Here is a 26,835-nt window from a genome sequence, read left to right as displayed (position 1 = left end):
ATGAGAAGGCTGCAACTGGCTTTCCCTATGAAGGTGTAGCTTTGCCTGGGTGTCAGGACACCAGATGAGAAGCCTTAACCTCTCTTTCAGTCTGAAGGGGGAGCTACGCCTGGGTTCTGGACACTAGAGGAGAAGCCTGCACCTCGGTTTCAGTCTGAAGGTGGAGATTCTCCTGGGTGTCAGGACAGCAGATGAGAAGCCTGCACCTGGCTTTGAGTCAGAAGGTGGGGCTTCGCCTGGCTGACAGGACACCAGGTGAGAAGCCTGCACCTCGCATCACCTATTCAGGTGGAGCTTCACCTGTTTGTCTGGAAACCAGATGAGCAGCCTGCACCTGGCTTTGAGTCTGAAGGTGGAGCTGCACCTGGGTGTCAGGACACCAGATGAGAAGCCTGCATCTCTCTTTCAGTCTAAAGGGGGAGCTTCACCTGGGCATCAGGAAATCAGATTAGAAACCTGAACCTCCTTTACATCTGGAGGTGGAGCTTCGCCTGGGTGTCAGGACACCAGATGAGAAGCCTGCACGTGGCTTTCATTGTGAAGGTGGAGCTCGGCTGGGTATCAGGACAGCAGGTGAGTTGCCTGCACCTGGCTTTCAGTCTGAATGTGGAGCTTCGCCTGGGTGTAAGGACACCGGATGAGAAATCTGCACCTCGCTTTCAGTCTGAAGGTAGAGCTCTGCCTGTGTAACTGGAAACCAGATGAGAAGCCGGCACTTGGCTTTCAGTCTGCAGGTGGAGCTTCACCTGGGCCTCAGGACACCGCATTAGAAGCCTGAACCTCATTCACGTATGGAGGTTGAGATTCGCCTGGCTGTCAGGACACCAGATGAGAAGCCTGCACTTCACATCACTTCTGAAGGTGGAGCTTCGCCTAGGTCTCAGGACATCAGATGAGAAGCCTGCACCTCGCATCCAGTCTCAAGGTGGAGCTTCGACTGGGTGTCAGGACACCTGATGAGAAGTCTTCACCTGGCTTTCAGTCTGAAAGTGGAGCTCACCTGGGTGTCAGGACACCAGATGAGAAGCCTGCACCTGGCTTTCAGTCAGAAGGGGGAGCTTTACCTGGGCATCAGGACACCAGATTAGAAGCCTGAACCTCCTTCACATCTGGAGGTAGAACTTCACCTTGGTGTCAGAACACCAAATGAGCCTTCACCTGGCTTTCAGTCTCAAGGTGGAGCTTCGCCTGGGTGTCAGGACACCAGATGAGAAGCCTGCATCTCTCTTTCAGTCTGAAGGTGGAGCTTCGCCTGGGCGTCAGGACACCAGATGAGAATCCTGCACCAGGCTTTGAGTCTGAAGATGGAGCTTCACCTGGGTGTCAGGACACCAAATTAGAAACCTGAACCTCCTTCACATCTGGAGGTGGAGCTGCGCCTGGGTGTCAGGACACCAGGTTAGAAGCCTGCACCTGGCTTTCAGTCTTAAGGTGGAGCTTCTCTTGGGTGTCAGGACACCAGATGAGAAGCCTGCACCTGGCTTCAGTCTGAAGGTGGAGCTTCGCCTGGGTGTCAGGACACCAGATGAGAAGCCAGCAGCTCACATCACGTCTGGAGGTGGAGCTTCCCGTGGTTGTTAGGATACCAGATGAGAAGCCTGCACCTGGCTTTCAGTCTGAAGGTGGAGCTTCGCCTGGGCGTCAGGTCACCAGATGAGAAGGCTGCACCTGGCTTCAGAGTGCCTGAGCCCAATTCCTAGCTCCAGCTCTGACTCCAGCTTCCTCCTCACGCCAACCCTTGCAGACACTGTGATGGCTCAAGTACACTGAGCTACTTGAAGTCAAATATTCAGCTGTCAGGACTTCTCCTTGCCTGGGCCCCGCCCAGACTATGCCATTTGTGTCTCCTCTGAGGCCGCAGAGTGATCATGGCCCCTAGCCAGACCTTCCTGGGTGGGAGCTGCCATGATGGTTGACCAGCCACCTGTCCCTTTCCCTAGGCCCATCTGCAGATCAGCCCTGCTACACTGGCTAGGCCCTGGGGCAGTTAGACAGGAAGTGCCAACATTATCTGCAGGTTATGGCCTACCTAGCCCCATGTGCCTGTGCCCTTCCCCTCCCCCAACTCAGGCTCCCTGCAGCCCTGAAAGGTGTTCTATGACCTCACGATGCTGCCTATGACCTCTTTGCTCCCTCTGCCTCCCCCACTCGCCACGTGGATGAATATTACCCACCTTTAATCTTCACACTGGCCTCAAACGCCACCTTCTCCAGCCGCAAGTCCATTCGGAACCCACCTCCCTCACCTAGCCACGCAGCTGGCCTATTGCCGCCTTTCCCCTGCCCCCTCAGAGGACTCTGCCACCCCCATGGCACCTCCTGTCTTGTTCTTCTACTTCCACCACTGTGCATCCAATGCCGTTGCCATCCATGGGCCCAGTGAACATGGTTGAGCGTCCCATCTGATTTGTCAAAGAGACGAGGGGCAGGCAGAGTGTCCTAGCACTGGTCTGTCTGGGTAGCTTCACATCCTTGCTGGTTAGTTCCTCTGAAAAGCTAACCTCCATCCTTGTGATTATAAAGCCAATTCATTTTCTCTTAATTCTACCTTCTCACTTTCAAACCAAAATGGAATTCATCAAGTTGAAAAATCACTCACTTCCATCTGGTCTACTTGCCCAGAGGGCAAAATGTAACAGCATTTGTATGTTTTCAAATTTCTCCTGGTCTGACCGCACTGGGCATTCAAAGCCCAAAACCCCACAGACCTGCTCTGGAAGTTATTCCCAAATTACCGAATCTTTGAGGTGTGTCTTACCCTCTCCAAGATGATAAAAGACACAAGGGAAGGGAAAAAATGCAATTAGCCAAGCAGGGGAGGAAGCAGACATAAGCAGGCCGAGGGTTAATGGCAGCAACTTAAAACAAGCCAGAGGCAGAGTCTGCACCAAATGAGACAAGCCTCAGGGACATGCACATCTGGGAGGCAGCAAGCCAGAGGGGGGGGGTCTCGGCACTGCCTCCCCTTCCACTTGTCCTATGGGGCAGCGCTACCCCATTGGAATGGTTAAGGTCAGACACCAGCACCTTCAGTATGTCCTGCATCTAGAGGCGGTGAAAAGGGGAAAACAAGGGCAGGGAAGACACAGAGACGTGGCTTAGAGAGAGGCGAGGATGTCGGGGAAGGAAGAGGTGGAGTCAGGAAACGGAGGCTGAGGAAGAGCAGAGATCCACACTGTGGCCCCTAGGCCATCCTCTCAGACTGGCCATTGCTGCCTCGCCAGACAGAGGGAAAAGTCCCCAGGCCCCAGAGTCACAGGAAGCGCAGTCACTGACCAGCACGGCTCTCAGACCCTCCCCCAGACACGACCCCCACTCTCCATGTTAAAACCAGACTTCTGCAGAAGGGTTCTCTTGAACAGGGAGGCTACAGCTAAACAATTAGAAGACACTGTTCCAATCCAATAATATCTGACAGCCTGAAACTGAAGCCCAGGGGAGGCTGTGACTTTTCTGAGGTCACCCAGAGCCAAGGCCGCATCCCAGTGCCTGGGGCTTCCTAAGGGGACAGCCTGATGGCCGGGCTGCTCTCACTGGCCTGGCTTTTCCTGAGGCCGGGGATGAGGAAGTCGCAAATACCAGCGACTATGAATGTTACAAGACCCTGTATTCTGGATTAATACAAGAACAGCAAAAACTCTCAAACTTTGTAAGTAAAACATCAGCCCTATCTATTTCACAGATGTGGAGAGAGAAGCCCAGAAAGCTTGAACAGTTTGCCTTACATCATATCCCTAGCAGAGGGAAAGGGAGCATTCAGACCCAGAGTCCTTGACCAGTATCTAACACTCCCTTCCACCATCTTCCACTGTCCTCTGGATCCCCAACCCCCCACCCCCCATTGCCCCTTAGCCCCCGAGCCCCCAGCAGCCTGGCCAGCCAAGACTCACATCCTCAGTTGAGTGACAACCCCGAGAAGCGGTTGTCTCAGGGCTACTGCCGTTTTTAAGGTTTTTCTTCTTTTTTCCTCCTGCAGGACCACCAGGCCTGTTCTTCCGCTGATAGTCTCTTAACTGTGGAAAGGAAAAGCAGTTGATTCTCTGGAATGCCCTAAGCCCCTGCGGTCACATCCTACTTCACAGTGTTCTCAAGAACTCTCATGCCCACCACTGACTTCATGCCACCAACAACCCTTCAAGGGGCTGGAACGATCAGTTAATGTCTGAAGAACTGACAACATGGCTTCAATAAAAGGGAATGATGGAATTTAAAATCAGCTTCCAACTCTCACTTCTGGGGTTCTGCCAAGAATCAGCAGCTGCTGGGAGCAAAACCAGAGGTAGAGATAGAAGGTTAAACATTATGTGGTCAGGAATTGCGCTTTGTGTGGTTTGGAAACAAGACATTGGGTCCTTCCTTCCATATCAGAACCTCACAGAACTTTGAGGGGCACCCCGAGGAACCCTGGAAACCGAGGAGGAAGAGTAGAACCCAGGCATTATTCCAGCCAAGGGCCCATTATGACGTCACGACAGGTTCCGTCCCAAGCCCCAGGGTGGCCTCACCAAGCTGCTGCCTGCTCCTCTGTGGCAGTGCCCTCACCCAGCTTCAAAAACTCCCCTGGGGAGGGTTCAGGCTACAAAGTTTAGTCTCCCAAAGTCTGTTCCACAGACGGTCACACAGCTGTCACTCCAGAGAGCCTGAGTGTGGGGCACTCTGCTCCCAGCGTCAGGGAAATTGAATGGGAGCCTGAGAACTCGCACACCCCCAAAGTAAGTCTCTGGAGAGTAAAAACCTGGGGGAAAACCAAACCTGTTTTCCCGCGGTCACCCAGAAACACTGCCCACACTTCCAGCTCCCCCGGGGAACGGGACACATCTCACTGTCAGTGTCTGAGCTGAGGAAGGGGGTCCCCCAGTCCCCAGTCCCCTTGCAGGCGGAAGCAGAAAGGGGGTGAGGACTTAGGGGACTGGGCCGGGAGATCAAAGCCCGAGCTGGAGGTAATGCCAGTCCCCAGGAGGATTTGACCTCACCACATCCCACTCTGCCCTACCCATGCGCTGCGCAGGGGGAGGTGGGGCGCAGGGTAGGGACCCGAGTCCTTGGAGACTGAGCCCACAGACCCCAAGGAGGTCCGGCTTCGGGAGGCCGGAGGCGAGGTCTGAGGCTGGGCCAAGGAGCCCCAGGAGCCAATGGCCCAAAGTCACCCAGGGGCGACAAGCCAGGGCGGGGGCTGGGTGCTGAGGGGGCGGTGCTGGCTGAGAGGACTTGGGTGGGGGAAGCCAAAGGGGCGTTCTGGCTCGACCAGAGTGTCTGAGTAGCCGCATAGACCCCGGCCACGGACTGGCTGTCAGAGGGGCAGTGGGCTGGGCCGGGGGGCGCGACCCGATGTTTTACCTTTTTCTTGGCCGCAGCCAGTTTGCTCTGTCAGGTTTCCTCCGACACCGCGGGGAGGGTGCGAGGTGGGGCACATCATCACGATCCCAGCAACCAACGCGAGTTCCTCCTGGCAGCTACCGCGCAGGTATGTGACTGAGCCAGGAGAAGCAGCTTCAGGGCAGAACTAGGCGAGGCTGGGTGGGCGTGGTCGCCACACTTCAAGCCCATTGGTCAGTGAGAAAGATGAAACAGAGGGGCGTGGTCCGAGGCGTCAAAATGGGAGCTGCGCGTGCAGCTCTGTCACCGCCCACTCTGGGGGTGGGGCGATTTCCCTTGGGTGCGCACGCAGCTTTCTGGGAGCCTCTCATGGCGTCCGTCACAGAATTCTAGTTAGTCTGCGGACCCCAGAGGCCGCTCTCCGGCCCGCGCCCTGAACCCCCTTTCTCCACAGGCGCCCCCGAACCGGGGCCCTCGGACCCCAGGGCTCAGGAGGTGCGCGGAGCGCAGAGCAGGGGACACTGCATCAGTTCACGACTCCTTTCTGACTCCTCCCAGATGTGCCCCAGACGTTCTCCTTTCAGAAATCCCCTCAGGGTCCCTTTCACGTCCTCCAGACACTGCCCTCTCACACCCAGCCCTTCCTCGAGGGGCCCCACGCTGACCCCGCCCAGCTGGATCCAGTCGGGCGCGCCCAGGTCCCGGCGGCTCCTCCGCCCGCGCCCCCACGGGCCCCCTTTCCCCTCAGAGCAGCTCCGGGGCCTCAGCCTCTCCCACGCTTCCCTCCAGGGCTGAGCAGGACCCGGCCGCAGCTGCCTCGGGGCCTTCTGGTCACGGTGAGTAGCCCGCGCCCCCCTGACCCGTGCGGATGGTTGCGGACCCCATCCCGTGAGGGTGTCTGTGCCCCCGACCCGTATGTGTGCCTGCACCTCCCAATTCCATGAGTGAGCCTGTGCCCCCCCTATCCGTGAGGATGTTTGCGCTCCCGAACCGTGAGCATGGCTACGGACCCAGACCCCGTGAGGATGCCAGCACCTCCCGACCCCGTCATGGTGGCTGCACCCCCCTGACCCGTGAGGAAGCCTGTGCCCCCAGACCCCGTGCGTGTGCCTGCGTTCCCAGATCCACGTGGATGTCTGCGCCCCCAACCAGTGGGGGTGCCTGCGCCCCCTGACTCCGTGCATGTGCCAAAGCCCCCAGACCCTGTGAGGATTTCTGTGCCTCCCGAACCGTGAGGGGGCCTGCGCCCCCCGACCTGTGAGGAAGTCTACGCCCCCCAACCCCATGAGTGTGCCTGAGACCCCCGACCAGTGAGGATGTCCAGGCCACCGAGCCGTGAGCATGGCTGCGGACCCCAACCCCGTGCGGGGGGCTGCAGTAGACATCAACCCTGTGAGGGTGCCAGCACCTCCCAACCCCATGAGGGTGCCAGCGCCTCCCAACCCCATGGGGGGGCTGCACCCCCGACCTCTTGAGGTTGCCTGGGCCCCTCGACCTATGAGGGTGCCAGCATCCGCCGATCAGAGAAGATGCCAGCACCCCAACCCTGTGAGTGTGCCTGGGCCCCCAACACTGTGAGAATGCCCGTGCCCCCCGACCCATGAGGGAGCCCGTGCCCCCCGACGCATGAAGTTGCCAGTGGCCTCCAATCCGTGAGTGTGCCAGCACCCCCAATTCTGTGTGGGTGCCAACGCCCTCCATCCCGTGAGGATTTCTGAGCCCACCCAATGTGGGGAGGATGTCTGCGTGCCCCCCACACACAGTGGCATCATGACTACCCCCAGCCCTCCCCCACCCCAACCACAGCCCACAGGTGGGCCTTCCTCAGTCTTCCTGAGGAGACAAAAGGAAACCTGTTGAAGTGAAATGGACACTATGGGAAACGGTGACTTGATCAGCATAGCCCTGACTGTTAATGAACAACTTAATACATTATCCCTCTTAGTAGGTTTTTGTCTGTTCTACTTAATATGACCGGTTTAATTCTGTAATTAATACACAGTTATTCTTAAGTGTTGAAAATTAACTGAAATGTGATCCCTGTTAAACATAAGAGTGGGAATAAGAGAGGGAAGAGATGTATAATTTGGGACATGCTCAAGCTGACTTGCCCCAATTGGTAGAGTTGGAAACATACCAGGGGATTCCAATTCAATCCCATCAAGGTGGCATGTGCCAATGCCATCTCACTACTCCAAGTGATCAATTTCAGTTCACAATTGATCATAATGAAAGGACTAAGAGTCAAAGGGAGCACATAAACAAGTCTAGTATCTGCTAACACCAACCGATAGAATAAATAAAGGGGAGAGTGATCCAACATGGGAAGTGAGATACTCAGCAGACTCATAGAATGGCAGATGTCCTAAATAGCACTCTGGCCTCAGAATCAGCCCTAAAGGCATTCGGATCTGGCTGAAAAGCCCATGAGAGTATTTCAGGCATGGAAAGCCAAGACACTCTGGCAATAGATCTCTGTGAGTGAGATCCCAGTGGAAAGAACAGGTCATCAAAGAAGGAGGTACCTTTCTCTGAAGGGAGGAGAGAACCTCCACTTTGACTATGACCTTGTCTAAACAAGATAAGAGTCGGAGAACTCAGAGGGCTTCCATAGCCTTGGAAACTCATGACTGGAGCATAGGGAGATTACTGATGCCATAGACAGGAGTGTCAATTGGTAAAGTCAACAACAGGAGTCACTGTGCACTTACTCCTCATGTAGGATCTCTGTCCTTAATGTGCTGTGCATTGAGATTTAATGCTATAATGAGTACTCAAACAGTATATTTCACTTTGTGTTTCTATGGGGGTGCAAACTGTTGAAATCTTTACTTAATGCATACTAAACTGATCTTCTGTAAAAAAAAAAAAGAAAGAAATTATCAATTCCCAACTTGACTCTCACTGGGATTAAACATGACAATAGGTCTGATCTGATTTCATCATCATTTAAAAAAATCATCTATTATTTTTCACTTTATGTTTCTGTGTGGGAGCAAACTGTTGAAATCCTTACTTAATGTATACTAAGCTGATCTTCTGTATATTAAGATAATCGAAAATGAATCTTGATGTGAATGGAAGGGGAGAGGGAGCGGGAAAGGGGAGGGTTGTTGGTGGGAGGGATGGTATGGGGGGGAAGCCATTGTAATCCATAAGTCGTACTTTGGAAATTTATATTCATTAAATAAAAGTTAAAAAATAATTAAAAAATTAAAAAATATGGTTGAGGGTCCTCTTAATATCGTTTCTGATAGCTTATATGTTGTTAATGCTGTTAAGAGGCTAGGCTCCCCTTCGCTAATATCCAAAAGTTCTACAGTGTTTCCTTATTTTGAGCTTGTTCAGCACGCTTTATTTAGGAGATCAGATCCCATTTTTATCACCCATATTAGAGCACATACCTCTCTGCCAGGTCCTCTCATCGCGGGAAACGCCCTTGCCGATCAACATTCCCGCTTCCTTTTAGCTTGCACTGCCATGGAATAGGCAACGGAATATCACAAACTTTGGCATGTTAATAGTAAGACCTTAAGTATGAGGTTTAATATCCATATTCGTAAAGTTAAATCTATTGTCCAAAATTGTGAAAAATGTGTTATTCATCAGCCTGTTACTATGCCCACTGGAGCTAATCCCCGGGGCCTTTATCCATGTCACATTTGGCAAATGGATGTAACGCATATCCCTGCCTTTGGCAAGCTATCCTGTGTCCATGTTATGGTGGATACTTACTCAGGAGTAGTTATGGCTACCGCCGCCGCCAAAGAGTCTGCCTCCCATGTAATGCAACATATGTTACAATGTTTTGCTTCTTGGGGAATTCCTAATATAATAAAAACTGATAATGGACCTGCTTATACTTCTAAGGCTTTTGCTGAGTTTTTAGCAACTTTTCATATTTCTCATTTAACCGGCATCCCATATAACCCTACTGGACAAGCCGTTGTGGAACGCACTAATCTGTATCTGAAAAATTTTGTATTAAAACAAAAAGGGGGAATAGGGGCACTATCCCGTTCCCCTTAAAGACATTCTCAACCTCGCCTTACTTACCATAAATTTTTTAAATAAAAAAGATGATGGTCTCACCCCGGCAGAACGTTATGTAATCTCGAAACAGACCCCCAATAGTAATAAACCCCATGAACCAACAGAAGCTCAGCCACCCATTAGAAAAATGATTATGTGGAAAGACCCACAAGATAACAAATGGAAAGGCCCATACCCATTAATAAGAAGGGTATGAGGTGCTGTTTGTTTTCTCCCACAGGAAGAAAAAAATCCAATCTGGACTCCAGAAAGACGGACAAGAACAATAGAGTGGCAAGATGATCGTGATTCTACTCCTACTAATAATGACGCAACTGTCACCAATGATGGCCAAGCTGGATGAGTATTGGGGTCTCTTGAGAGCCCTACCTCTCCTTCTACCTGTTTCTAATTCTTCTAACCTTCTGCCAGTTGTGTATTTGCATAACTCTACCATAGGTGAAAGATTCGGAGTGCCTTACAACAGTCTTGTCAATTCTTCCCATCAGGGCCAGGTTAACTTACCCATCCACCTTTTGGGAGCGCTATGCTTCCATAAGCCCAAGTTTGGTGCAGATCTTTGTGGTTATAATTATACTGGCTTTCCTACGCCATGTATTAATTTGGCCACTTATTCCATGGGAGATGTTATCAACTGGAATGAGTCAGGTAGTTCTTACACAGCCAATATTACAGGGGAACTTATAGCCTTTCGATCTGAGTCGCTACCTCTCAGGTGCCAGGAGTGTCACAGACCATTTGCTCCTTACCCTCCTACCAATCCACTTCCTTCTTGCACTCCTCAGGCACCCCCAATTCTCCAGATGCCTGTCCACCTCTGATCAATTCCCTGTTGCTCCTTAATGTTAATTTCTTTGCACCTTCTTGATTTGCCTTTTCATCACCCAACGAAACCCATGTATCATCCCCTGTTTGCCTTCAGCCTCCCTTCTTTTGGTATTGCTGTAATGCTACTAATAATACTTGCACTACAGGAGTTATTTCCTCATGTGTTAAAGGAAAATTAAATGAAGTGGAAACACTGGTGGTTGCGCAGATTCCCATTTGGGTTCCTGTACCAGTTGCGGTGCCTGAGAAGGACTTCTCAATGGCTGTTCGACACAGGAGAGTCTTCGGAGTCACCGCGGTCATCTTTGCAGTAATTGCGGCATTATCAGCTGGTGTGGCCGCTATTGGCATGGCCGTGAGCCAAACCTCCACACTGTCCACACTTGATAGCATCACAAGATCTACCGCCCAGGAACTTGATGATATACTGCTATTCAGCTGTTAACTCAATGAACGGATTTATTGCAAGATCAGGCCTGGCTGGCATACCCTGTGTTATTCGATCTACTGCAGTTTGTGTTACCGCCTACCCCTACAACCACTTTTCATTTGCCGCTAATCAGTCCCATCTTTTGGGTAGCATGTTAAATGGTAGTTGGAATCCAATTGAACAATGGGCCGCTATTATAGGGCTGGCTCTTGTGCTTATAACAGGATCAATTATTGTTCGGATCTTGCAAGGGCTGTTCAGGCGTCAGCGTAATACACAAATGGTGGTTAAATAAGCCATGCTAACATTCAATAACCAGTACCCCATGCAAAATGGACAGATTCAGGTGTGGCTGAATCTGCTGGACCGGTAGTCAAAGATGGGTAAGTTCTGAGAGGTCTTCAAGGCAACCTAAGACAGGGCATGAACGCTCCCTCCACACCTCATGTTCATGTGCCAATGACGGGTAAGCCCGATAGATGCTGTTGGTCACCTAAGACAGGCACAGTACCACTCCATTTTGCAAAGAAATAAGGGGGAGATGTCGGGGAATGGGACAGCCTGGCCAGCTGTGCCCCTCCCGACATGTACAAGCACAAGAAGTTTAGTGCTGGGCTTTTTCCACCCTGCCCGTTGCTAACCGCAAGATCCTGTTTTGACTTTAAGCATCCTGTTATTGCATGTTTCCCACATTTACTAAGTTTTGTTTCTTGCTGATTTGGTAACATGTTTTCCGTGAATCATATATAAACAGGTGGACGGTGGGAGGGGGATATATAAGAGGGTTGGAGGAGGCGAAGACAGCGGGCGTTTGCGACATGTAACCCGAGTCTGCTAAAAAATAAAGTGGAAGCTGAAAAGCCGATAAACGCGTCTGGTTTCTCCGAGGTCTCTCCGGCATTAACCTATCCGGAAGGTGCACGCCTGCAACTCATCTTTTTAAAAAAATTTTATTTCATGTTTCAGTTCTGATATTTCTGTCTTCTAACTCTGGGATTTTCTTGCTTTTTGCGGTCCTTGAGGTGCATTGTTGTGTTTGTTGCATTTCCATTTCTTAGGCCATCCTCTGCTGCTTTCCCAGGTGCATCAGCAGAGAGCTGGATCAAAAGTGCAGCAGCTGGGATTTGAACTGGCGCCCATATGGGATGCCGGTGCTGTAGGCAGAGTCTTAACTTGCTACACCATGGTACTGGCCCCTCAAATCCATTTTTCAAAGTTCGTTCTGATGTGCCCTGACCTCCACTGCTGCCTGGAGGTGCTCGCAGCCTGAGCCCTGAGGGGCCGTGTGGCGTCCTGGCCAGCCTCGAGCACCCTTGGTGCAGCTTTGGCTCACAGCTAGTTAAATGCCCTTGAACTTGTCCTCCATGTACACAGAAATTATCTAGGGGCTGGTGTTTGTGATGTAGCAGGTAATGCTGCTGCCTGTGATGCCAGCATCCCATATGGGCACCAGTTCAAGTCCTGGCTGCTCCACTTCCAGTCCAGCTCCTTGCTAATGCACCTGGCAAATTAGTGGAGGATGGCACAAGGGTTTGGGCCCCTGCAGCCATGTGAGATCTGGAAGAAGCTCCTGGTTCCTGGTTCTTGACTTTGGTCAGGGCCAGCTTCAGCCATGAGGCCATTTGGGTAGTGAACCAGTGGATAGAAGATCTGCCTCTCTCCCCCCCTCTCCCTATAACTCTGCCTTTCAAATAAATAAAAATAAATCTCTAAAAGATTATCAAATATGTTGATACTGAGATCACATACAGCATCCTAAATATATAGCCCCTTAGTCTGAGTCGATGCCACCTACAATAGCATACACAAATTCTGCTCCTGTGTGCCTTGGTCCAATACTGCTTTTCTTGTTATTGATAACATAGTCATGCCTTGTGTGCACAAACTTGCCTGTGTATAATTTTATGTAATTCCCTCTTAAGTGTTATAGGAGTAAAAGGTGGATTCCTGGGGCAGCAATAAGTCACCTCCTGGCGTCTACATCCCACATAGGATTTCCTGTGCTTACATCTGGTCCAGTCCTGATTTCAGCTTCCTCCTGATGTGCACTGTGGGAGACAGCAAGTCTCACAAGGGCCCAAAACACAGCCCACAGTTCTTTGTGGGCTCCAGTGTTGGAGTGTGGGTGGGCATGGATGATAGGGGACTTTGCTTGTCATGGAATGGGAGCTGGAAACACAGCTGCTTAGAAGCTGACAACCAAGGCACAGAAATGAGTCTGAATCCCATTGTTTCAAGCATGTGGGGGCAAAACTCCCAAGTTACTTCTGGGAATCTGTGCCACCACTGGGAGAAGTACTAGGCTAAGACTGTTGGGGGTGTGTTTGGGAATTTGTAATTTGCCAGAGGATACAGACATGCAGGCAGTTTACAATAGACCCTTTCCAGGCCATATTCAGGAGTGGGAGAGGTTAGTGATTTCCCACAGATGAGAGTGTGAGTTTTCTACATGAGTGCAGATTTGTGTTAGCCAATATAGTATATCTTCTCCTAGACAAGCCCTTGTTCACCCCTCATACACACTGCTCTGCACAAAGGTGCCTTGCCCAAGAACTCCTCACCACTATTCCTCCCTGTGAGAAGTAAACACTTGGTGCATTTTCAAAGTAAGAATGGTAGATTCCATGCACCTGAGTTTTTAGGGACCCAGGAAGGTTGTGGCCAAACAGCTGAAGCAAATGCCAGGAAGATTGTCACGCTGTTGTTACTCAGCCAATGAGGAACTGGGGGAGGGATCTGCTTGCTAGGAAATAAATAGCTTTCTGGAACCTGCTCCTGGTGTGCTGGCACAAGGCGTTGCAAGATCGGAAGTCGTGTCTTGCTCTTGTTGCACTCACTGAGTCGAGTCCATCGCTTGAGTGGATGGGTGAGGCTGTTTCTCACACAGACCAAGCTTTAGGAATCATCTGTCAGCCAATGGAGGGCTGCCCGTGGTGAGTGTGTGTGTTCCCTGAGAGGCAAACATGCGTGGCCTTGCCTTCATTACGTGCCTGTGGTTTCCTGGGCTGTCCTGAGCTTCAAAGACCCCCAGGGATGAGAGAAGGCAGGGACCGCAGTTTTCTTGCTGTGGGAACTGAGGTGATGCCCATGAAAGCATACATTTTGCCCACATGAGAGGGTTGTTTGGAGATAGCTGCACATCTCTGCTAGCTGCTTCCTGAGTTCAGGAAACTTGGCCCTGGTTGCAGTGCTGGTCATGATGGGGTGAGGGTGAGGGACTGAGCTGGAGCTCAGGGCTCCGCTTCAGGGAGCTGTGCTCAGTCTGAAGTTTTACTCTTTCTGCTGATGCCTTTTTTTAAATTAAAGATTTATTATGTATTTGAAAGAGTTACACAGAGAAGGAAAGGCAGAGAGAGGCAGAGAGAGAGAGAGAGGCAGAGATAGAGAGACAGGCAGAGACAGAGAGGGAGATGTCAGTCTTCCATCCACTGGTTCACTCCCCAGTTGGTCATAATGGCCAGAACTGTGCTGATCTGAAGCCAGGAGTCGGGAGCTTCTTCTGAGTCTCCCATGCAGGTATAGGGGCCCAAGGACTTGGGCCAGCTTCTACTGCTTTCCCAGGCGTTAGTAGAGAGCTGGATCAGAAGTGGAGCAGTCAGGTCTTGAACTGGCACCCATATGGGATGCCGGCACTGCAGGTGGCGGCTTTACCTGCTATGCCACAGTGCTGTTCATCCTTATGACATTGTTGTGCTTTTTTTTTTTTTGAAGATTTATTTATTTGAAAGTCAGAGTTTTACACACACACACACACACACACACACACAGGTCTTCCATCTGCAATTGGCCGCAACGGCTGGAGCTGTGCCGATCCTGAAGCCAGGAGCTTCCTCCAGGACTTGGGCCATCTTCCTCTGCTTTCCCAGGCCATAGCAGAGAGCTGGATCAGAAGTGGAGCATGTGGGGAGCAACTCGGACTAGACTAAGTTACTCGAATTAAGACTTATTCTATGCATCTGCTCTCCCACAATATGGCACTGGGAGAGGAGTAAACAGCTTCTACGCAGCTGCCTCTCACCAACTTGAGTGATGAGCTGCAGGAGCTGATCCTGCTCCTGATTGGAGGAGAGCAGCGTACTCGGCGTGTGGGTAGCAGAGTTGGGATTGGTGGAAGAGGACTATAAAGGAGGAGAGAGACAACATGCACCAGGAACACCTGAGGAACATCTGAGCAGCCCCCAAGAAAGCCGGCCGGTGGTGTGCTGCTCCCCCGTGGAAGTGGGGAAAGTGGCAGGGGGCACCGCCCTTCCATGGAGGTGGAAGGATGGCAGCCAACCCGGGAAGAACCAGCAGCAAACCCGGGAAGGGCTGAGCAGACAAAAGAACAGCGCAGGGTCCTGTGTCATTCCTCCGTGAATAGGGGGAGCGACAGAGCAGCCGGGTCTTGAACCAGTGCCCATATGGCCCTTCAGGCCAGGGCATTAAGCCGCTGCAGCACAGCGCCAGCCCTGTCTTGTCTTCTGATTCCTGGTGTTTCCAAACTCTCCATCTTCCTGTCCTCCAGTGAGCCCCTCCCCTTGCCTGTCTTTTTCACCCCTTCTCCCCTCCAGCCCTCCTCCTCCTGTCTGCCTATGCATATCAACTGTTATGGCTGTGAATGCAAAGGCCTGCCTTACTCCTGGTGTTTCATTTCATGTTTGATCCTAGTATGAAAGGTGATTTTATGTAATGACTGAATGGGGCCACCAAGTGCCCACACATTTGGCCAGGCATAAATTTGATGTTTCTGTGTGGGTACTTCTGGCTAGGTTTAACATCTGTAGACTTTGTCAGGGAAATCGCCCTTCCTGGTGAGGTTTGAGTGGAGCAAAAGGGCTACTCAGTCCATGAGCAGGAGCAGACCCTCCTACCTTAGTGCCTTAGATAACTAATACTCTGATAGTGTCCTAGAATTGAATGAATGGCTCTCCTGGGTCTCCAGATGGGGACATGGACATGTTGGTCCCTGGGATCCTCCCCAAATGGCTCAGGAGTGTCAGCAGCTGTATAATGCATCTTTCTTTGCCAATACAGGCAAATGCCAGATACATAGAGGGATGAATGGATGGTTAAATAGATTCAACAGATGCATACATGGAGACTTCTGCATTCTGTTGTTTCTACTTACATTGGCATTTCTGGTTAATTTCCACAGAAATCTTGAGGATCTGAATTATGCTAAGGTGTCAGGCAGTGTGGTTTTGTAAAGATGAAAGAAACAGCAGTGTACCCTGAACGCACAAGCTTGGTGGGTAGATAAAGCAAACTCACCTAAGAAGACAAAGAACAAATCAAAGTAGAGCACAGGGAGATACTTTGTCTCACAGAACAGGAGCACAGTTGAAATGTGTGCCTGTGTAATCCACAATGGGGCCAATTGTGGTCAGAATGAAATTAACTCACCTGTTTCCGGGATCGGTAGGAGCAGTAAGACACCCTGGTTTTTCCTTAGATGAGCTGATTCCTCCACGTTGGATGTCCATCAGCCACACCTGGGTAGACCCCTGAACCGTGATGAGCCCAAGATCTCAACACATTTCAGCCTTGCCTGAGCCTGTGGGTCTGGCCAGGCATTAGATTCTCTCCTTGCAAAATGCCCTGCACGGTGCTGAAATAGTTTGTCCAAGCTCTCTGTCTGATGGCTGAACTGCTAGTGGTGATGATGTACTAGTGTGTTCTCATCCCAGATTAGATCCATGGTCACAGCTTCAGTGAGATACTCTTGGAATCGAGGAGCTAAATTGTTCATGCTCCCCTGGGACCTGTCTAACCAAATCTAGTTGCAATGATACAGTAGCTTCTCTGGGGAAGGAAGATTGTTTCTTTGGTTTCTAGGAATAATCTATTGTTACACCTAGAAGAAGAGTCTTTGGGTGGAATCCAAAACTCCCCAGCCAGCTGTCTGGTGAGTGGCACACAGGGAGGTGCACAATGTACCATAGTGATTCTTTTTTATGATTTAGTTATTTGAAATAGGTAGAGACAGAGAGGTCTTCATCCGCTCTCTCACCCCAAGATGGCCACAATGGCCAGAGCTGTGCTGATCTGAAGCCAGGAACCAGGAGCTTCCTTTGTGTCAGGATCTCCCCCTTCAGGAACTGGCCAGGTTACCACGAAGGAAGAGTCGAGGAGACTGAGGAAGGTCAAGCTAAACACACTTTATGGATACTCTAGGGGACTAGGAGGAGAGATCACTCAAGCCTACTCCTGCAGGCACTAGGCACTATGGACCAGGAGCTTCTCCCTGCGGGCACTAGGCACGAGGGACTTGGGAGAGAGACTGAGCAACCTCTGGTTTACAGCATCTCAGGGTCCCCTTATATACAGTTTCTAGAGGCTAGCCCCGCCCACATTCCCACCCCCCAGGGTCCCGTCATCATGGCAATGACAGTTTGTGGTTAGGCCTTCTAGGCCGTCCATTTTCAAATCTTACCAGCTAGGGTGGCTACTACTCTACTTTTCCTTCAAGCTGGGCGCAACTGCGACTGCGGCTGCACAGTTACTTTCTTTCAAAGGGTGCTATAGTTACTTTGTTTCAAATGGTGCTACAATTACTTTCTCCATGAATGGTTCCCTAACAGTCCTCCCTTTTCTTTTCTTTAAATGTGCTCGTAGCCCTGCAAAGCCCATTGAGCCGCTGGGCCAAGGGGATGAACATTCTTGAGCATATTCCGGATTGATTTCCAGATTCGGGATCTTCCTTTTCCTCTTCTATTTCTGGCAGGCTGGGTTCCTTTCGGAGGGCTAGGTATCCCTTCACGAAATTCTGTCCAATTGAGAAGAGGTACTGTAAGATAGGCAAGCATACAAGAACCATACAAAATATTGCTCCTATTTTAAACCATTTCCAGGATGGGAGCCAAGAGGAAACTGTGTCAGTCAGAGTATTTATTGTCTGTTCCACTGTTCTGACTTGACCTATCTTAAATGCCACTATATGTTGAAGCTGTATTATCTGTAGAGCGCTCTCAGTAATGTTAGCCTCAAGATGAGCTGTTGCGTTTACCCACTCTAGCCAGGTAGAATGGTTGTGTTTGAACATATCAGGTAGTTGCGTTGCGTTAGGAATGGATAGATTGTTCCACAGAATGGTGGTAATGTGTGGGGAGCAACTGAGACTAGACTAAGTTACTGGAATTAAGACTTATTCTATGCATCTGCTCTCCCACAATATGGCGCTGAGAGAAAGAGACCAAACAACCTCTACGCAGCTGCCTCATCAGTTTGACAAGCTGCAGTAGCTGATCCTGCTCCTGATTGGAGGAGAGCAGCGTGCTCGGCGTGTGGGTAGCAGAGTTGGGATTGGTGGAAGAGGACTATAAAGGAGGAGAGAGACAACATGCACTGGGAACATCCGGATAACATCTGAGCAGCCCCCGAGAGTGCCGGCCAGTGGTGTGCCACTCCTCCGCGGAAGTGGGGAAAGTGGCAGGGGAGCCGCCCCTCCACAGAGGTGGAGGGGTCGGCAGCCAACCTGGGAAGGACCAGCAGCAAACCCGGGAAGGGCCGAGCAGACAAAAGAACAGTACAGGGTTTAGTGTCATTCCTCCACGAATGGGGGAGCGACAGTAATGCAAACTCTTCCAATCACTTCACACTTGAGTTCTCTTTCCAAAGCTAGTATAGTAATTATCTGTTCTATTTGTACTGTGCGTGCTTCGAGCATCTGGAGCCCTATAGCATGTGTCTTTTTTTTTTTTGACAGGCAGAGTGGACAGTGAGAGAGAGAGACAGAGAGAAAGGTCTTCCTTTGCCGTTGGTTCACCCTCCAATGGCCGCCGCGGCCGGCACGCTGCGGCCGGCGCACCGCGCTGATCCGATGGCAGGAGCCAGGAGCCAGGTGCTTTTCCTGGTCTCCCATGGGGTGCAGGGCCCAAGCATCTGGGCCATCCTCCACTGCACTCCCTGGCCACAGCAGAGAGCTGGCCTGGAAGAGGGGCAACCGGGACAGAATCCGGCGCCCCAACCGGGACTAGAACCTGGTGTGCCGGTGCCGCTAGGCGGAGGATTAGCCCTGTGAGCCATGGCGCCGGCCAGCATGTGTCTTAAGCAGTGTTGACTGGTCACCTAGCTGAGCCCGCTGCTCCTGAATTACCTTCAGGAGGGACTCCAAGGAATCTCCCTGTAGTTGGGTAGTGCTTAGAGCCAGTGCTCCAGTCACAGCGCCAGCTACTGTGGCTGCTGACACTGCTATAGTGACAATAGCTGCTGTTACTCCAAAGTCTCTTTTTTTGTGCATAGGTTTTATTGGTATAGTCAAATCAGACATATTTACTGGTACATATGTGAAGGGAGTTGCCTTTACCACCATATATGGAGCCAAGAATGTTATCATTCTCTCTTCCCATTTCAGGCCTCTTATATAGCAACCAAGCTCCTTTTTAGAATCTAATGAGTGTGTGCATCTAGCATACAATACTTCCCCTTCTGTTCTACCTGTCCAATTTCCTGGGTCTTCCCTTACTGGAATTTTTACAAAATGTTTGTGAAACATTTCATATCCTGCCTGCCAAAAACAATGTGTTGACTGATTGCTACTTGGAGGTCTACCTATAGTATATCTTTGCTCTGAGCCATTTTTACAAATAAAAGCAAATTATTAATATCAGGATATGTATAGGCTGGTAGGTTTTCTACTAGGCCTAACACTTGTTCTGTTTTTATCCTTGGCAATATAATTAAGATGATTCCCACAATCTCATTAAATTACCTAATATTTTAAATTGTTTAAGCATTTGCTCACCTTCAATTAACTTACCTTTATCTGGGTCCCATCTCCGTTTGCTGCTGCTGCTGCCATTTCTGGAGTTCTTTAGTCCTAGCTCTGGAATATGAAATCCCTAATTCTTTCTGTAAAAAGCATCTTACAAACATATGAGTTCTTTTGACAGGATAATTGCAATTGATATTCCATTAGTGCCTAATTGGAAATTCCCAAGTCTTGAGGTCCTGGGGCTGGAACCATCCTAACATGTCTTTGGGGCAAGCTAATAATCCCCTTTTCAAGTGTGTCGATCACTACTGTTCCTTCTCCTTTCCAAAGGATGGTTGTGGGCCCTTTCCAGTCTTTACTGTTTGGTAATCTATAAAAGCAAGAGTTTTTTATCTTTAAATTTCTGGAGTTGGAGCATTTGCTCTAGTTCTTGCCATCTCTGATGAATATATCTTTCAGTAGGGGTATAGCCCCCTATTCCTCCCCTTTTCTTTTGATTAAGGGTGAAAAGAGCCAATTGTAGCCGTGCTTCAATGGTTTGAACTACATTGGCAAATTTATCCATTTCTTGATTTAAGGATTGATTGGCTCTCTCAACCATTCCTTGTGACTGTGGATTATAGGGTGTGCCTGTGGTATGATCAATATTTAAATATTGGAACAGTCTCATGACCCTTTCTGCTGTGAAGTTAGGCCATTATCTGTAGGGAGTGCTTGGATATGAAATAGATTCTGTAGTTCTAATATTCCTCATACTGTTTCCTGAGCAGTCTCCTTAGGAATTAGCTTAGTCCATAGAAGGCCAGTAGATGTCTCAATGGCTACCAGAATTAGCTGGGCCTCATAGTGGGTCACATCCATTTGCCACAGTCCTGACCCTGATCTACTAATATGAGGAGTAGTTCCTCTTTTATGTACACACTTGGGGCAGTTCTTTATTGTTTGTTCTGCTACAATTTTTGGTAAGCTGAATTGTTGTCTCAAGTATGACACATCACTATGCCATTTAGCATGATCATCCGTGGCTGTCTCTATATGTTCTAGAAAAAAGATGTTTGGTGCCTTACTTATGTCATGGAGGACAGGCATTAAAAATAACAGCTACTGTTGTCCTGCTTTTACATATACTATTTTTTTGGGATGGGTTAACCAATCTTATCTTTAAAGGATTTTGATCTCCTGGGCTGATGAAACCTCCAACTACCCTTACTTTGGCCTCAGTCATCTCTGATGTTTCTGTTATCCACCCTCACTGTCCTGGGATTATGGTAATTTGTGTTTGAAGGTTAAGGGTCTCTATTACCTTTGGCATAAGTACCAGATCTTTTGGGGGCACTTATGGAGTATCCAATCTGTTCTGGTTCTTTTTCCTTAATGTGGCCACCTTGTACTACCAGGTTTATTTGAGTTGTATTTATTTGTGAAACTAATTTGTCAATATTTTCTTTGCCTGGGATTCCCTTATGTCCAGGCACCCATTGGATATGAATCTCTTCTTTACTTTCCATAGCTTCTAGTATGGTTCTAAGCAAGGGTTCTTCAATATTTACAGGTAGGGGTATGGCCTCAATTAATGTATATACATATTGAGAATCTGTAACTATATTCATTATTGGGGGTCCTTCTTGAAAGGCTAGTAACATGGCTCTTTTTTCTAATTCTTGATTACTTCCCTCACTCTCCTTAACTAGTTTAACTCCATCTGATCTCCAAAAGCCATATTTTCCTTGCCCCTGTTTGCTTCCTCCATCAACATAGTAAGTAGGTCCTGGCACGGGATGACCTTGAAGACTGCTTAGCACCCTTCTAAGCATTAAAGGCACATGGATACATCCAATCTGTGGTACCCAATGCAAGTAGGGGTCTTCCTGAATCATAACATCTAAATCCTCTTTTTTAATAGGTAACCTATATATAGGTTCTTGCCCTATTTGAATAATGCATTCTTGTCTGATTTTATGTAGACATTTTAGGGCTCTAGTTAGAGGAGATGCTGCTAATACCTTTGGAAATTCCTGTCTACCTACCCAAAGAATATCAGATCCTTGGTGCACTTTATAATTTATGGTGTTACCTCCCATCATAACTGTACAGTAAACTTCCTTGCTGGGGTACCAGTAGCTTAAAGGTTTGTGTTCTTGTAATAGCCTCCTTATAGTCCCTAACTCCTGTCTTGCTTTGGGGGTCCATTCCCTGATACTATTTAACTCTTGGTTTCCCTTCATCATAAGAGTAAAAGGTTTTGTCTTAATTCCGGGAACAGCTTGGGTCATCCAATTAAGGAGTCCTACTAACTTTTGTAGTTCATTTAGGGTGGGCTTCTCTGAAGTTCTGGCAACTCTAGTTTTTGCAATGTCTATTTATTTGGGTGCAACAAGTACCCCATCCATGAATAGGAATATTGTTCTTGTAATTTCTCATTTGGTGTCTCGAATCCCTTTTCTAAAAGCATTTTTCTGAGTTTTTCTATGGAATGATCGGACCCAATATATATATCATCCATATATTGATAAAGATCTACTTCTGGGTGTTGTTGTCTCCAGGGCTCTAGTATGTCCCTTAGTATACTTTGGTAAATCAAGGGACTTAATACAAAACCTTGTGGGAGGCAATTCCGAACATACCTATGGCCTGGACCTTGATTATTAACCTCTGGGATGGTAAAGGCAGTGCACTGCCTGAAGTCCTTATCCAGAGGGATGGTAAAATAAGCATCCCCTATATCCAAAAGAGTAACCTGGTTTCTTCTTTGTAATCCTCCAGGGTGTGGAATACCTAACTGAACTTCTCTTCCCTTGTCTACTAATTTATTAAGTTCTCTAAAATCTATTAACATTCACCACTTGCCTGATTTCTTCCTTATCACAAATATTGGGGTGTTCCAGGGATTATCTGGGTCTGCTGGAGATATCTTCCCTTCCTCTAGTAGACTTTTTGTTATTTCCTTAATTCCTTCTAATTTTTCTTTGGTTAAAGGCCATTGGGGAATCAAGGGACCTTTATTAGGATCTTTCCTTTTTATCTTTATTGGGGTGATTTGGGTAGAGAGTTGCGCCATAATTAGGGCTACCCCAAACTTCGTTAAGATATCCCTTCCAAATATATTGATGGGAATATCTGGGGATATTAGAATGGATGTCTTTGTCTTCCTTCCTTTTTTGTCTTTCAGTGTAATCTGTGATATTTTTTGTAATTTAGAGCACCCTCCCACCCCCTCTATATTTTTCCATCCTTCTGTTATCCCTTCTTTTATTCCTTTAGCCTCTTGTTCCCTTATTATAGTTAAATCAGCCCCTGTGTCTAACAGTCCTATTATATCTCCCCCCCAGGTTTACCTTTAAGGTAGGTCTTTGTTTTAATTCTACTTTGGTAGTTTTGGGTAGATCGCTGTCGCAGGGGCTTCTGTCTGTGCTTCCCCCAGGGGTGGGGCTGATGGTGGGATAGATGAGTGGATATTCTGGGAAGATGCCATCATGGTCCGGGGGGCATTGCCCCCTGCTTTCCCGTTTTTTTGGCTGTTTGCATACTTTTGCAATATGTCCTGTTCTCCCACAATTATAGCATTTTAGCGGAGTTTTTCTCCACTCCTACAATTTCTTGCCATATGCCCCTTTTTTCCGCATCTGTAACAAGTTCCCTGAAAACTTCTTGACCCTTGCTGTCTATCTCCAGCCTTTAAGGCCTCTGCCAGCATGGCCATCTTATAGGAGGTGGACCCAAATTCCCTACAGGCATACATTTTTTCTTCTAATGAATCTCCTGGTCTTAAATTTCTAAGCAACTTTTTACATTCTTCATTAGCATTTTGAATGCTCATGGTGTCCTTTAAATATGTTCTCAAATCCTCTCTAGATGTTTCCATATCAATCTGAGTAAATAATCGATTAATAAACTCAGGGTAGGGTTCTTTGGGCCCTTGTCTGATGCTAACTGCTTTAGGGGCCCCACTGATAGTTCTCTGGCATTCTTGAAGCGCCTCAAGAACCCATGTTCTATAGAGGGTTCTGGCATCAGCAAATCTAGAGCCAGCTGCTTCTTCTGGTGATAATCCAATTCCCCTTATCTGATCTGATGTTAGTGGCACTAATCCAGCCGCGTCGGCTGGGGGAGGGGGATGCATCTCATCCCATAGCATCGCCTTCTCTTTTATCTTATCTATGACTAGCTGTTTCTCTGCTGCAAAGCCAGGAGTTACATTCAGTAGCATATTGATGTCTACCGATGTAAAGTTCACTGAAATTACTGCAAAATAAGTGATGGTAGCCGGGTGTAAGAGACAATTTTCCTGAACTTGTTTAAGCCAAGCGGCTATTAGTCCACGTCCCACAGACTCATATTCTCATCTACCACCTCTTAACATTATCAGGTAAGCTGACTGTTCTTTTGCTTTTTCTTCCTTGCTTAACTCCCTGGGAACAACCTGAGGTTTTTCCCTACATTCTGCTATGGCATCATAGAGCTTACTGGCATCTCCTGTATTTTTTGGATTTAATTCCTTGCCACAACAAATTAACACCTTAAGGGTGTCTACTGCACATTTATAGTCTTTCCCTGTTGTGGCGCCTTCTCCTTTTTGTAGAAATTCCTCCAGGAGGTTTTGTACCTCTTCCAAGGTCTGCAGATCTTGGAGGTCCCATCCTGTACAAGCTGCTGCCAGCTTACAAGCCCATGTTACATTTCCTGGTGAGTAGCACTTCACTTTCTTGCATCTTGTTGGCTGGCCTGGAAGGATCTTCACCTTCTCTATACTCACTAGCGCCTGTCTATATTCTTTTGACTGGGACGTCCCACCCATCATGGTCTCTTTCAACCACCACTACTCACCCTTTTGACGATTCCTCAAGGGCTCGTCTCCTCACCACCATCTGACTTCAGGTCCCTGTTCGGGCACCAGCTGTCAGGATCTCCCCTCTTCGGGAACTGGCCAGGTTACCACGAAGGAAGAGTTGAGGAGACTGAGGAAGGTCAAGCTAAACACACTTTATGGATACTCTAGGGGACTAGGAGGAGAGATCACTCAAGCCTACTCCTGCAGGCACTAGGCACTATGGACCAGGAGCTTCTCCCTGTGGGCACTAGGCACGAGGGACCGGGAAAAGAGACTGAGCAACCTCTGGTTTACAGCGTCTGAGGGTCCCCTTATATACAGTTTCTAGAGGCTAGCCCCGCCCACATTCCCACCCCCCAGGGTCCTGTCATCATGGCAATGACAGTTTGTGGTTAGGCCATCTAGTTAGGCCATCCATTTTCAAATCTTACCAGCTAGGGTGGCTACTACTCTACTTTTCCTTCAAGCTGTGTGTCACTGCAGCTGTGCAGTTACTTTCTTTCAAAGGGTGCTACAGTTACTTTGCTTCAAACGGTGCTACAATTACTTTCTCTGTGAATGGTTCCCTAACAATATAGGAGTTACTGAAAAAAGTAAAATTGTAAACTTTGAGATAAAATGAAATCATAACTTATCAACATCTATGGGATACAGCCAAAGCAGTTTTAAAGGGAAGTTGATAGCATTAACTTACATTAAAATACAGAATGGTCTCAAAGATCCAGTGATGCATCTCAAAGACACAGAAACACAGGAGGAAACCAAATGCAAAACCAGAAAGAGGTGAGAAATCATGATGTCCAAAGCAGAAACAAATGAAATTGAAACTTAAAAAAGCAAAGGATCAATAAAACAAAAAGATATTTGAGCTGATTAATGTAATAGATTTTCCTTTAGCCAGACTTGCAAAGAAAAGAAGAGAAACATTCAAATAACATTAGAGATGAAAAAGCAGACATTTGAACTGAAACAGAGGATGCTAAGAAACTACTATGAACAAGCATGTGCACATAAACTGGCAAACCTCGAGAAAGTGGATAAATGAGGATTCTTAGAGCCTATCAAGATTAAATCAAGATGATATAAATCTAACTACAAGAATAAAAAGAAACAAGATTGCAGCAGTAATTAAACATCTGCCTTCCAGTAAAAATTGAAAACACGATGGATTTGCTACTGAATTCTATTAAACATTTGAATAGGAACTTATTCCAGTAATATTCAAACCATTTCAAAATATTAAATGGGATGGAACCCTACTAAACTGACTTTACAAGGCCAGTGTCACTCTTATCAAAAACAAAAAAGACAAAACAATAAGAAAACAGACCTATATCTTTATTGAACAAAGATGCAGAGATTCTCAAAAAACTCAATTAAAATCCACATAAAAAAAATCAGACATCATGATCAACTTCAGTTTATCCCAAGAATGAAGAGTGTTTCAACAATAGCAAGTCAATAAACAACATAAATCACAAGAACTAAAAAATAAAAAAGCATATGGCCACCTCAATAGAGGCAAAGACAATGTTGGATAAGATTCAACACCTTTTCATGTTTAAGAAAATACACAAATTAGATATAGAAGAAACATAGGGTCTGCGCAAGTCCTTGGGGCCCTGACCAGGTGGGAGACCTGGAAGAAGCTCTTGGCTCCTGACTTTGGATCAGCACAGCTCCAGCCATTGCAGCTGGGGAGTGAGCCAGTGGATGGAAGACCTCTCTCTCTCTCTGTCTCTACCTCTCTGTAACTCTGTTTTTCAAATAAATAAAATAAATCTTTTTTAAAAAAGAAACATAACTCATCATTATGAAGGCTGTATATGACATCCTGAATGAGAAAAAGTTGAAAACACTTCCCATCAGATCTGGACCAAGATAATAATGTCCACTTACACCACACTTCTTTAATAGGGTACAGGAAGTATTAGCAAGACCATTTAGGGAGGAGAAAGAAATTAGCTTTTTTATACACTAAGGATGAACTCCTTGAAAGAGAATTCAAGAAAAAAAGATCATTCACAATACCTACAAAAATCAAATGGATAAGAATAAATTTAACCAAAGAAGTGGAAGATTTCTACGATGCAAACTGCAGATCACTCATGAAGGCAATCAACAAGGAAACAAAAACCTGGGAAGTTACCTCTGCTTATGGATCAGAAGAGTCAATATCATTAAAATACTTACACTACATAAAGCAGTCTACAGATTCAACACAGTAACTATCAAAATATCAAGAACATTGTTTACAGAATTAGAAAAGTGATCCTGAAATTCATGAGATAAAAAAAAGACCCAGATTAGCCAAAGGTGTATATGGGGATTTGGGGGGCAGGGTCAGTCAACCTGCAGGCATCACAAGACCTGCCTACAAAACATATTACAAAGCCATATATATTAAAATTACACAGTATTGGTAAAGAAAATATATATAGCACAATGGAGTGGAATACAGATCCCAGAAATTAATCGATGAATATATAGCATCTGCTTTTAGATTAAGATGACCAACATCCCAAGTCACTGATGATAAAGCTACATGAAGAGCCTAGAGGGAACCCTTCTTGGAGCTCCATGGGGAATAGTATACCTGCAAAACTAGAGGAGAGGAAGAAAAAGGGAGGGCACATTTTTCTCTCCCCACCACACTGCAACTGTGTCCTGTACAAGATGATAGAGCAG

At 47.8% G+C, this 26,835-nt stretch overlaps 2 protein-coding genes across 7 annotated transcripts in view; one reads left to right on the top strand and one right to left on the bottom strand.

Moving 5' to 3' along the window:
* The window catches only part of LOC127482723 (golgin subfamily A member 2), a 252,334-nt gene that overhangs the window by 10,370 nt on the left and 215,129 nt on the right, over positions 1 to 26,835 (bottom strand). For 4 of the 6 annotated variants that reach the window (XM_070064236.1, XM_070064233.1, XM_070064240.1 and 1 more), the window contains exon 2: positions 3,891 to 4,013. In XM_070064236.1, coding sequence (XP_069920337.1) covers positions 3,891 to 4,013 — 123 coding nt within the window. Of the gene's footprint in view, positions 1 to 3,890; positions 4,014 to 5,337; positions 5,551 to 26,835 lie in introns of those variants that run through there. The other 2 variants (XM_070064243.1, XM_070064244.1) reach the window with 2 other exon arrangements.
* Positions 1 to 26,835, top strand: part of LOC103347431 (translation initiation factor IF-2) — a 779,171-nt gene that overhangs the window by 604,820 nt on the left and 147,516 nt on the right. The window lies entirely within an intron of this gene.

The sequence above is a fragment of the Oryctolagus cuniculus genome, chromosome 19 (genome assembly GCF_964237555.1).
Source record: "Oryctolagus cuniculus chromosome 19, mOryCun1.1, whole genome shotgun sequence".
In the NCBI taxonomy this organism is placed as follows: Eukaryota; Metazoa; Chordata; class Mammalia; order Lagomorpha; family Leporidae; genus Oryctolagus; species Oryctolagus cuniculus.
Note: the sequence above shows the minus strand (reverse complement) of the source record. Positions and strands in the feature narration are given on the sequence as shown.